At 41.9% G+C, this 13,123-nt stretch overlaps 2 protein-coding genes across 4 annotated transcripts in view; one reads left to right on the top strand and one right to left on the bottom strand.

The window, feature by feature from the left end:
- ANOS1 (anosmin 1) overlaps positions 1-13,123 on the bottom strand; it is a 694,126-nt gene that overhangs the window by 20,943 nt on the left and 660,060 nt on the right. For all 3 annotated transcript variants that reach the window (XM_078064553.1, XM_078064552.1, XM_078064551.1), the window contains one exon: positions 10,386-10,532. In XM_078064553.1, the coding sequence (XP_077920679.1) occupies positions 10,386-10,532 (147 nt within the window). The remainder of the gene's footprint in view (positions 1-10,385; positions 10,533-13,123) is intronic.
- The window catches only part of LOC118532997 (uncharacterized), a 541,221-nt gene that overhangs the window by 515,206 nt on the left and 12,892 nt on the right, over positions 1-13,123 (top strand). The window lies entirely within an intron of this gene.

The raw sequence follows: 13,123 nt of genomic DNA, 5'->3' as shown, positions 1-13,123 counted from the left end.
GACAAAACTCTAGTTAGAGCATGACTTGTTCTTGGTCCCTAAGTGGCCATGTGATCTGGTGGAAATCAACCTCCATGCGCAGACTCCAACAGCGAAGTCACTACCTCACTGCACCGTGCTTCCAGTTCAATCCGCATTCTGACCACACAACTAAATCCTGAGCTCCAGGGATATGTACAGAAAGGAATGTGTAGATACGGTGCATGTACGTACACACCACCACACACACACACCATGCACACACACCACACGTGCACACACACATGCACAATCTTTGAGAAAAACAACTCCTTGGCTGTCATGCACTCCAGTCATTACTGTATGGGAATACTGACCATTTCCTGCTGCTGATAGATGCAGTGATGGTTGATCCCATTTCATCTGCCAAATTGAATGCTTAGAATTAATCGCATTTGGACTGCAAATTCAATCTAGAACGTTTGTGAAAGTATCATACTTTGTTGTCTGCAGAGGAGGAAAACAATTGGTCCTAAAACCACAAGAAGCCTCTAGCTCAGAGGCGCTCACACTCCTTCCTGAAGTCCTGTCTCCCCTCTGCCCTTGGGCCACTCCAGGGCTCCACCTATGGGAAACCCCATAAGAACCCTGACATTTATGGGGTGATTACTTTGTGCTGGGCACTGTCCCCAAGCATTCGGTATGTATACTCTCATTTAATCCCCACAACAAACCTATGAGGTAGTCTATCATTATCTCTTTAGTTCATCATGTTAATAGAAGAAAGGAGAAAAAGTCACTGATCTCGTCATTACTTTCAGGAAGAATATTTGATAAAAATCAATATGCATCCATGATAAAAAAAAAAAAATTGAAGATAAGAGCAGTAGGGGATGGGGCGCCTGGGTGGCTCAGTGGGTTCAGCATCTGCCTTCCGCTCAGGTCATGATCTCAGGGTCCTGGGATCAAGCCCCACGCTGGGCTCCCTGCTTGGCGGGGAGTCTGCTTCTTCCTCTCCCTCTACCCCTCCCCCTGCTCGTGCACACTCTCTCTCTCTTTTTCTCTCTCTCTAAAATTAATAAAATCTTTAAAGAAAAAAAAAGAAAAAAGAGCAGTAGGGGATTTTGTTCATCTGGTAAAGGGTATCTGCAGAAACCTTACAATTAGACATCATGCTTGGGGTTAAGGTGCTCAATAACCTTATTGTGCAAATCATATCACGGTAGAAATGTACATCAAATCATCACATAGTGTACCTTCGATATGCACAATGTTCTAGGTCAGTTCTATCTCCATAAAGCTGGGAAAAAATAGCGTAGAAATTTGCATATAAAATCCATTATGTATTGCACACGCTTGTAGTCATACACACAAGCACATAGATCCCATTACGTCACCCACTGCCCCTCTGAGATGGGCACTGTTATTCCCATTTTATACATGAGAAACTGATGGGCTGAGTGGTGAGTGATTTGCGGGACATTACACAGTTGGTGAGTGGTTCACCTGGGCTTTTAAACAAAATATATCTCATTCTAAAGACTTAAACTCTATGTTATCGTGGTTCAAACAGTAGTTTACAAGTGTGCAATGTTTTATGTATAATAATTCCCTACAGATGTTTAGTACAGTGACTTTTCTCAGCGATCAGTACCGTTAACTTGTTTCCATATAATTAGTCAGAATTACTAGTAAATCATCAACCAAGTAACCAAGAAGAAGGAAAGAAAGCGGTGCTTCTGTTTAATCTCTACTTTGAATAAACAGAAATGAAGGAGTCAAAAATAAAAAAATAAACATCACGTCTGCAATAATCACCCCTACTCCACCCTGTACTGGATGTCACAGCTAGTGTTAAAGCAAGGGAGAGAAGGAAAATGTCAAAGGTGTGGAAAGGAAAATATAACATTCTCATTATGTACGAGCTACACGATTGCTTTCATGGAAAAATGGGAAAGGATCATCATATGAAATACTGTAATGAGCAAGGGAATATAACAATATAGTCAGATTTGCCATCCAGGCATAAAGAGAAGATGAATATATATGACAGCCAAAGTTAGAAAATAAAACTGAAGAGATTCCTTATGCAGAGGGAGGAACATCAGAATAATGTCAGACCTGTCCACAGAGACCTGGCAAGCCAGAAAGGCCTGGCAAGACATATTCAGGGTACTAAACGAGAAGAACATGCAGCCAAAACTACTTTATCCGGCAAGGCTGTCACTTACAATGGATGGAGAGATGCAGAGCTTCCAAGACCCTGGGCAGAAACTGAAAGAATATGTGACCACTAAGCCGGCCCTGCAAGAAATATTAAAGGGGGGTTCTATAAAAGGAGAAAGACCCCAAGAGTGATATAGAACAGAAATTTACAGAGAGAATCTATAAAAACAAGGTTTTCACAGCAACATGATGACAATAAATACATATCTTTCAATAATCACTCTTCAACATGAACGGCCTAAATGCTCCCATAAAATGGCACAGGACCCATCCATATGCTGTCTACAAGAGACTCATTTTGAACCTAAAGATACATCCAGACTGAAAGTGAAAGGATGGAGATCCATCTTCCAATGCCAATGGACCTCAAAGGAAAGCTGAGGTAGCAATTCTTTTATCAGACAAATTAGATTTAAACTAAAGACACAGAAGGACACTATATCATTCTTAAAGGGTCTATCCAACAAGAAGATCAAACAATTGTAAATATCTATGCCCCCAACATGGGAGCAGCCATCTACATAAGCCAACCATTAACCAAAATAAGGAGTCATATTGATAACAGTATGTTAATTGTAGGAGACCTCAATACTCCACTCTCAGCAACAGACAGATCATCTAAGCAGAAAATCAACAAAGAAACAAGAGCTTTGAATGACACACTGGACCAGATGGACCTCATAGATATATACAGAACATTCACCCTAAAACAACAGAATACTCATTCTTCTCGAGCACACATGGAACTTTCTCCAGAACAGACCACATACTGGGTCACAAATCAGGTCTCAACCGATACCAAAAGACTGAGATTATTCCCTCCATCTTCTCAGACCATAATGCTTTAAAACTGGAACTCAATCGCAAGAAAAAATTTGGAAGAAATTCAAACACTTGGAAGCTAAAGACTACTCTGCTCAGGAATGTTTGGGTCAACCAGGAAATCAAAGAAGAACTTAAACAATTCATGGAAACCAATGAGAATGAAAACACATCGGTCCAAAACCTATGGGATACTGCAAAGGTGGTCCTAAGGGGGAAATACATAGCCATCCAAGCCTCACTCAAAAAAATAGAAAAATCCCGAATTCACCAACTAACTCTACACCTTAAAGAACTAAAGAAAAAGCAACAAACGATGCCTAAGCCACACATTAGAAGAGAAATAATTAAGATTAGAGCGAGATCAATAAATTAGAAACCAGAAACACAGTAGATCAGATCAACAAAACTAGAAGCTAGTTCTTTGAAAGAATTAATAAGATCGATAAACCACTGGCCAGACTTATCCAAAAGAAAAGAGAAAGGACCAAAATTAATAAAACTATGAATGAAAGGGGAGAGATCACGACTAACACCAAGGAAATAGAAACAATTATTAGAAATTATTATCAACAACTATATGCCAATAAATTGAGCAACCTGGAAGAAATGGAGGCCTTCCTGGAAACCTATAAATTGCCAAGACTGAAACAGGCAGAAATTGACAACCTGAATAGGCCAATAACCAGTAACGAGATTGAAGCAGTGATCAAAAACCTCCCCAAAAACAAGAGTCCAGGGCTTGATGGATTCCCTGGGGAATTCTACCAAACATTCAAAGAAGAAATAATACCTATTCTCCTGAAGCTGTTTCAAAAAATAGAAACAGAAGGAAAGCTTCCAGACTCCATTCTATGAGGCCAGCATCACCTTAATTCCCAAACCAGGCAAAGATCCCATCAAAAAGAATTTCAGACCAATATCCCTGATGAATATGGATTCCAAAATTCTCAACAAAATCCTAGCTTATAGGATCCAACAATACATTAAAAGGATCATCCACCATGACCAAGTGGGATGCAAGGGTGGTTCAACATTCACAAATCAATCAGTGTGATAGAACACATTAATAAGAGGAGAGAGAAGAACTATATGGTCCTTTCAATTGATGCAGAAAAAGCATTTGACAAAATACAGCATCGTTTCCTGATTAAAAGTCTTCAGAGTATAGGGATGGAGGGGACATTCCTCGAGTTCATAAAATCCATCTATGAAAAACCCACAGCAAATATCATCCTCAATGGGGAAAAGCTGAGAGCCTTTCCCTTAAGATCAGGAACACAACAAGGATGCCCACTCTCACCACTACTGTCCAATATAGCACTAGAAGTCCTAGCAACAGCAATCAGACAACAAAAAGAAATAAAAGGTATTCAGATTGGCAAAGAAGTCAAACTCTCCCTCTTTGCAGATGACATGATACTTTATGTGGAAAATCCAAAAGACTCCACCCCCAAATTACTAGAACTCATACAGCAATTCAGTAATGTGGCAGGATACAAAATCAATGCACAGAAATCAGCTGCTTTCTTATACACTAACAATGCAACTGTAGAAAAAGAAATTAGAGAAATGATTCCATTTACAATAGCACCAAAAACCATAAGATACCTCGGAATAAACCTAACCAAAGAGGTTAAGGATCTATACTCTAGGAACTACAGAACACTCATGAAAGAAATTGAAGAAGACAAAAAAGATGGAAAAACATTCCATGCTCATGGATCGGAAGAATAAACATTGTTAAAATGTCTATGCTGCCCAGAGCAATCTATACCTTCAATGCCATCCCAATCAAAATTCCAATGACTTTTTTCAAAGTGCTAGAACAAACAATCCTAAAATTTGTATGGAGTCAGGAAAGACCCCAAATTGCCAAGGAAAGGCTGAAAAGAAAAACAAAGCTGGGGGTATCACGTTGCCTGATTTCAAGCTACATTACAAAGCAGTGATCACCAAGACAGCATGGTACTGGCACAAAAGCAGACATACAGACCAATGGTACAGAATAGAGAACCCAGATATGGACCCTCAACTCTATGGTCAAATAATCTTCAACAAAGCAGGAAAAAATATGCAATGGAAAAAAGACAGTCTATTCAATAAATGGTGCTGGGAAAATTGGACAGCCACATGCAGAAGAATGAAACTCGACCATTCTCTAACACCATTCACAAAGATAAACTCAAAGTGGATGAAAGACCTCAGTGTGACACAGGAATCCATCAAAATCCTAGAGGAGAACATAGGCAGTAACCTCTTTGACATCGCCCACAGCAACTTCTTTCAAGATATATCTCCAAAGGCTAGTGAAACAAAAGCAAAAATGAACTTTTGGGACTTCATCAAGATAAAAAGCTTCTGCACAGCAAAGGAAAGAGTCAACAAAACAAAGAGGCAACCCATAGATTGGGAGAAGATATTTGCAAATGACACTACAGATAAAGGGCTGGTATCCAAGATCTATAAAGAACTTCTCAAACTCAACACCCAAAAACCAAATAATTCAAGTCAAGAAATGGGCAGAAGACATGAACAGACATGTCTAAGAAGACATACAAATGGCTAACAGACACATGAAAAAATGTTCATCATCATTAGCCATCAGGGAAATTCAAATCAAAATCACACTGAGAAGATGTGGTATACATATACAATGGAATATTATGTAGCCATCAAAAGGAATGAAATCTTGCCATTTGCAATGACGTGGATGGAACTGGAGGGTATTATGCTGAGCAAAATAAGTCAATCAGAGAAAGACATGTATCATATCTCACTGATATGAGGAATTCTTAATCTCAGGAAACAAACTGAGGGTTGCTGGAGTGGTGGGGGGTGGGAGGGATGGGGTGGCTGGGTGATAGACATTGGGGAGGGTATGTGCTATGGTGAGCGCTGTGAATTGTGTAAGACTGTTGAATCACAGACCTGTACCTCTGAAACAAATAATACATTGTATGTTAAAAAAAAAAAGAAGAAGGGTAAAATGAAGGGGGGGGAATCGGAGGGGGAGATGAACCCTGAGAAACTATGGACTCTGAGAAACAAACTGAAGGTTCTAGAGGGGAGGGGGGTGGGGGGATGGGTTAGCCTGGTGATGGGTATTAAAGAGGGCACGTACTGAATGGAGCACTGGGTGTTATACGCAAACAATGAATCATGGAACACTACATCAAAAACTAATGATGTATGGTGATTAACATAATAAATTTTTTTTAAAAAATCACATTGAGATACCACCTTACACCAGTTAGAATGGCAAAAATTGACAAGGCAAGAAACAACAAATGTTGGAGAGGTTGTGGAGAAAGGGGAACCCTCTTACACTATTGGTGGGAATGCAAGTTGGTACAGCCACTTTGGAAAACAGTGTGGAGGTGCCTCAAAAAATTAAAAATAGAGCTACCCTATGACCCAGCAATTGCACTACTGGGTATTTACCCCAAAGACACAGATGTAGTGAAAAGAAGGGCCATATGCACCCCAATGTTCATAGCAGTAATCTCCGCAATAGCCAAACTGTGGAAAGAGACAAGATGCCCTTCAACAGATGAATGGATAAAGAAGATGTGGTCCACATATACAATGGAATATTACTCAGCCATCAGAAAGGATGAATACCCAACTTTTACATCAACATGGATGGGACTGGAGATTATGCTAAGTGAAATAAGTCAAGCAGAGAAAGTCAATTATCATATGGTTTCACTTATTTGTGGAACATAAAGAATACCATGGAGGACATTAGGAGAAGGAAGGGACAAATGAAGGCGGGGGAAATTGGAGGGAGAGACGAACCATGAGAGACTATGGACCTGAGAAACAAATAGGGTTTTAGAGGGGAGGGAGGTGGGGGGATGGGTTAGCCTGGTGATGGGTATTAAAGAGGGCATGTACTGCATGGAGCACTGGGTGTTATATGAAAACAATGAATCGTGGATCACTACATCAAAAACTAATGATGTATTGTATGGTGACTAACATAATAAAATTAAATTAAATTAAAAAAAAGAAAATAAAACTGAGGAAAAGTATGCATGTATGTAATGATATCAAAATAAACACAAACACCTTAGAATAATCATATTAAAAGTATTATAGCCTCTGCATTATATATTATAAATCACTGTTCAGAGAAAATTTTAAAAACCTGAATAAAGTTATGCGTCAAGTGGAGATTTTTAAGATGTGAATTTTGCAGTCATTACCATATAGATTGATTGTAATCTCAACAAAGATCTTACAAAGGTTTGTGGAAATTGGCAAATTAATGCAAATATTAATATAAAAATACAAAGGGCCAAGAAGAGTCAAGACAATTTGAAAATGAAGTAAAAAAAAACTGAAGAACTAGGATTAAAAATATTTACAAATCTATGGTAGTTAAGACAACAAGGTAGTGCCACAAAGTTGGAAAAATATGCCCAATGACTGTACAGAAAGTTAAAAAGTTAACTTGCCCATACTTTTGATGTAGGGCCAGGGTAGCAGCCCAGAGCTTTGGGGAAGGAGTCATCTTTAAATAAATGATGCTGTGTCAGCTGCAGATCAGGAGGGAGAGAAGAGTAAAAGAACAGTGAGCCCTACGAGTAAAGTCCGTTCCAGGTGGAAGTCAGCCTAAGAGAGAAAGGTGAAGCGGTCCAACTTCTAGGAGATGATGGGAGGATCTTTGTGACCCTGTATAAGCAAAGATCCTCAACCAGGACAGCAAGAGCTCTCACCTAAAGGAAACAAAGTGATGAATGGACCCCCCCCTCTAAAACTCAGAACCACTGAGAAAGGGAGGAAGGTAAGAGTAGGTCACACAGGGAAAAAACACCAAAACCAGGGAACCAGCAGGTGACTCATATACTCAACGTGTACAGGCCTCTTGCAGGAAGGACAGCCTGCCTGAACAGCTTAAAAACGGAAGCTCAGACAACGCAGAGTTATCAAGACGTGGGTGCCAGAACAGCTCAAGTCAAAAAGATGGGAATTCCACACGGCAGAGAGAGGGGGGCGCACTGGGACGATCGTGCCCTGCAAGTGGGAATGGCTGGTGCAACCACTGTGGGAAACCGTCAGTGTCTTCCAAAGCTCCGCATGCTTGAATCACCCAAGAGTCCCCCCTCGTCTGGGAGAATATGTACATCAAAGGCCTGTGTTCACAGCAGCACTGTGCTGCAGAACCCATCAGCGGGACAAACCAAATCCCCCAGCACCGGCTGAAAAGAGCCATCAGCGGAGCTCTACCAGGGGCTAGGAGCAGCATGAGACATGGATGAATTAGTGCATCCTGCAACAGAATGTGTTCGTTTCCCATTTCCTGTATCGTGTTCACTGCAAGAAGCCCAGTACACACCGTATGGGTCCAAGTTGTATACATTTCAAATATCGGCAAAACCAACCTTCACATTTAGAAGTCATGATGACAGTGCTTGCTCTTGTATGCTTAAGATGTATTCTCAATGTTTATATTTCTATTTCATTATAGAAGATGTTTATATTTTCAATATTATGGCAATGTTTTACTATTGATATATCAATGATATACAGTTCTAATCTAAAATTGGTAAATATAATAGATTAAATAAATTTTGTAATTTAATATTTATTCTAAAACCTATTAAACTTAGGAATAGGAATATATATTAATGAATAATTTTTAATATAATAAATAACACTGAATACAATTTAATTAATATATGAGAGTAATAAAACATTAATATTCATTGTAATATTATTTTAGCTGCAGAATGGATGTCAGCAGCTTGGAAGAAAATTCTGGAACAAGAAGAACTCCAACACCAATATCCCTTTTTTTTTTTTTTTTTTTTTTTTACACGTAGGTTCTGTGCCCAGCATGGATCCCACCATGGGGCCTGAATTCACAACCCTGAGATCAAGACCTGAACTAAGATCAAGAGTCAGACGCTCAACCGACTGAGCCACCCAGGCGCCCTACCAACACCAATATTCTGTGTGGCACATGGGCTGATACCCTGAGTAACACCGCACTTCAGAAGAACTGGAAGAACTGTTAAAAACGAACTCTTAAAACAATCTATTTTTCTTTTGTTTTCAAAAGGCATATGAGTGATAAACATGGAAATGTAGATCAAATAATTCCAAAAATACTATTTCAATAATGCAAAAAAAATCTTAATAAAGAAAACCAAAGGAAATGAATTTATCCTAAAGACAACTATTCAAACAAATACTCATAACAAACAAACAATTCTAAGGGTAAATCTTCCTTGCAGTATTATTTGTAAAATGGAAACTCTGAAGGCATCCAAGAGTTTGGCTGTAGTGGAATGATGGTGTTTTAGGATATTGTTGTGTGTCCCTACACAGCAGTGACTTAAACACAGCACCAGAAATACAGGATAATGCAGAATGCTCCCATGTTATATGAAAGTGCATATGTTCTACATAAAAATATTATATATCTGTGTGAATAAAAACAAATAAGGGAAGAACAGAAGTGTAGGAAACTTTGGAAAGGACATCCACCAAAACACCGTTTCTAGGAGATAATACTGAAGTAAGTGACTTCTTTCTCTATTTTCCAAATTATTGGGGTTGTGCATCTTTTTTTAAAAGATTTTATTTATTTATTTGAGAGAGAAAGAGAGAGAGAGAGCACAAGCAGGGGGAGCAGCAGGCAGAGGGAGAGGGAGAAGCAGGCTTCCCGTGGAGCAGGGAGCCCGATGCGGGGCTCGATCCCAGGACCCCGGGACCATGACCTGAGCTGAAGGCAGACGCTTAATGACTGAGCCACCCAGGCGCTCCTCTGCATCTTTTTTTAAACAAAAAACTAATTTAGAATAAAAATTTACAGTGTAGAATAATGAGTATCTTGATTGTTTTGGAGACAAGATTGGCCTTCTGGGAAAGCAGTGAAGACAGGCTAACGTCCCTGAGACGATAAACGCAACTGGCTGACCGATGCTGATTTCCAAACATGATACGGATTCCTGGGAAAGAAGGGGCAGCTCACTCAGACTTCACAACAGCAAGGCATTTAAAAAAAAAAAAAAGGATCTAAATGTTTTGTTCGGGCTCTATTTTCCTTAATATCAACACTGTGGTGGGAGCACCTGGCTAGCTAGTCGGTTAATAGTCTGCCTCTTGGGTTTCAGCTCAGGTCATGACCTCAGGGTCATGAGATCGATCCCCACGTTGGGCTCTGTGCTGATCGTTGAGTCTGCTTGAGATTCTCCCCCTCCCTCTGCCCCTCCCCTCACTCATGTTCTCTCTCTCTCTCTCTCTAAAATAAATAAATCTTTAAAAAAAACTATCAACACCATGGCTCAACCTTGACTTTTTCAATAGCCGCCTGATGTCACTGGGCTACTTGGTGCATATGACATCATCAGAGAGCGTTTGCGCACCTTCAGTCTTTTTCCAGTAGACCTTCACCTGCAGTTGGTTGTCTTGATAGAAGGGGGCTCCGATTTCCAGGAGGCGCGCGGGCCGTCGTCGTTGGAAAGGGGGCTGCATGTGCATCGTGCTCTTTCTGGTTTTCCCAAGTTGCTCTTCTGCAACAAAGTACAACATTGTGATTTCCTGGTCAGAAAGAATCGGTAATCAGTACACGTATTTTTTGTAGCTGTGAAGAAAGTAAGTGAAATACTATGAAAACACCACCTGGCCTGGGAACAATAGAGAGAGCTTTTCATAGACGTACCAGCATTATACATCAATGCCCGGAGCAAGGCCCTAAATGTTCAATCGACTTTGTACATGAAATAGTAAGAGTCAGCAAGTACAGAGCAATGATACGTTAGATTGGGGATGGAGTTGAAGGGTGCATTGATTCACTCATTCGTGCTTTCCCGTCAGTACTTAGTGACCACTTCCTAAGTGTCAGGCAGGGAGCCAGAGGCCGTACATACAAAGCTCGGGCGCCCGGGGCTCCTGCAATAGCACCAGACCGGTGTGCAGCTGATCCCACACACAGTGGAGAGTGCTCCTGAAGGCTCGCTCAAGGAGAGGGCACAGGGAGGAGGGAAGGAGTTGTTTGCGTCTCACAAGCTGCTGGTGCCTATTCTTTGGAAAAGCAGCCAAAGAGTGTCTTGCAAACAAGAGTTATAAGAACGGGATGGGACGGTTGCAGTAGGAGAGGGGATGCTTTAGGAAAGACGAGACTGAGTACGTATGCATAGTCACTGCTATTTCTTAACATGATGTTCCCCCGTGGTCAGTGTAACACTGCATTCACCACGTACTTATTGCGAAGCAAGGACAGTGTAAATGTGATTCAGAACGATCCCAAGCCTCAGATGTCCCGTATGCAATGGCACTCAGGGGAAGTCTCTAATCAAACAGAACACCAGGAAACATTCTTCCGAATCAGGTAATTCAAACTTTGGTTTCCACCACCCTAGGCTAGGCTGTTTCTTCTCTGGCGCTGTTTTGTGGCATGATCTGGCTCTGGTTTTAGTGTTCTTTCTATTTTGCTGTTTTAATGTAGCTGCGTCTTTCCCATTTGTGCCATTCTTAATCCCTACAATCTGTTGGGCTCCTTCATCACTAGGTTTCAGACCCCATTAGCTCAGAATGCAGCAGCCCACGCTCCTTGTCCGTGCCGGGTACGACACTGTGTCCTCCCAAAGTCCCCACCTGCCATCCTCAGAGATGATTTCCCACGATGTACGGAAACAAACCCTCCTCAGCATATCCATATTTTCCCAGCTTTCAATCACTCTTCCCCCCTTCCATCTGTTCCTCCAGCTGAACCTTGAACTCCGGGAGCAGCAGACCCTATTCGAACCTCCCTGGATTTCCACTGTTCCATGCTTGTTTCTCCAGGGCACATTTCCTTCTGCTGCAGCAAGGCCCGTCCACCTAATGCTCTCTCCAGGTGTGTGTCCGGTGCTCTCTGGTGTGCTTGACGAGCTTCCACACCATTCTATTTCTATTCATACAGCTCTCCTATGTTCAACTAATTTGCTAGAGTGGCTCACAATCAACTGTTCAGTCGAGGGCTGAGCAGCGAATAGTTCCGGCTTTGGGGCCCGCACGGTCTCACCCAAGTACGGAGCTCTCATGATGGCACAAAAGCAGCCACAGATGATCTGTAAACAAGGGAGTGTGGCCGTGGGCCAATACCATTTTATTTACAAAAACCGGTGGTGGGCCGGATGTGGCCTGTGGGCCATCGTTTGCAGACCCCCGAGGAAGTGACGTTAGCCTGCCCATATTAAACACAAAAACCGCGAGGTTCAAAAATAGTAAGAACAGTGTCCAGTTTCACGCAATTCAAGCAGTAGTGAGGGTGAGCTGCAATCCCAGGGCCATCTCACGTCAAGCTCATGCTCCCCCATCACCACCCACCACCTCCTTTTAGAGAGCAAGGTGATTATCTACGTGGTTTAGTAATAAGGATCTCAGAACTTTCCACTGGCCTCAAATCTCTCCTTTACCCCACCCCTAGTTTTGGAAGTGGCATGGTTAGAAATTCCACAAGACTTTCCTGCTTTGTGATTCCCAGTAGCCTTGTGGAGAAGAACAGTTTGAGCTGCACAAATTGTCGACCGATAAGAACCTTTCCCGACAGGTCTGTGAGGTTCGTGGGCTTGAGAAGACAGGAGCACGGGGGAATGATGCCGGTGGGGGACAAGACTCCTGACCCGTGGTGAGGCAGGATTAGGAGGGGAAAACTGAGGACCACGGGAGGAAACCTGCATCGACCACCCACTGCTCCTCACACCGGCACATGCCCTGAATCATCTACACAACGATTCAAAGGAAAGGGACACTTACGTGACTCAGGTTCTAATGTACAATGTTGTACTTCAAACAATTCAAATAAATGTTTGGATTCCCAAGAACATTTATGAGGTTCCAGTCTTCTGCACCCAAATCCAGTGTGTGTACTAGGGGTTTATCACACTGCCGGCCGACCTCAAACACCAGTGGGGTGTCCTACAATTCAGCTCAGTTCTGACACCATCTACCCTAAGACGGCATCGGATCCCCTACAGGCACCATCCATGTCGGGGGGGGCATCCCCTCTACACCGTCTACACCATGTCCCTGCAGATGGTATCGGATCCCCTACACACACCAACCAAAGGGGGGGGGTGCATCTCCCTCTGACACCGTCTATACCATGTCCCTGCAGATG

Source organism: Halichoerus grypus, chromosome X (assembly GCF_964656455.1).
Source record: "Halichoerus grypus chromosome X, mHalGry1.hap1.1, whole genome shotgun sequence".
Taxonomy (NCBI): domain Eukaryota; kingdom Metazoa; phylum Chordata; class Mammalia; order Carnivora; family Phocidae; genus Halichoerus; species Halichoerus grypus.
This window is presented reverse-complemented; position numbering and strand designations above follow the sequence as displayed.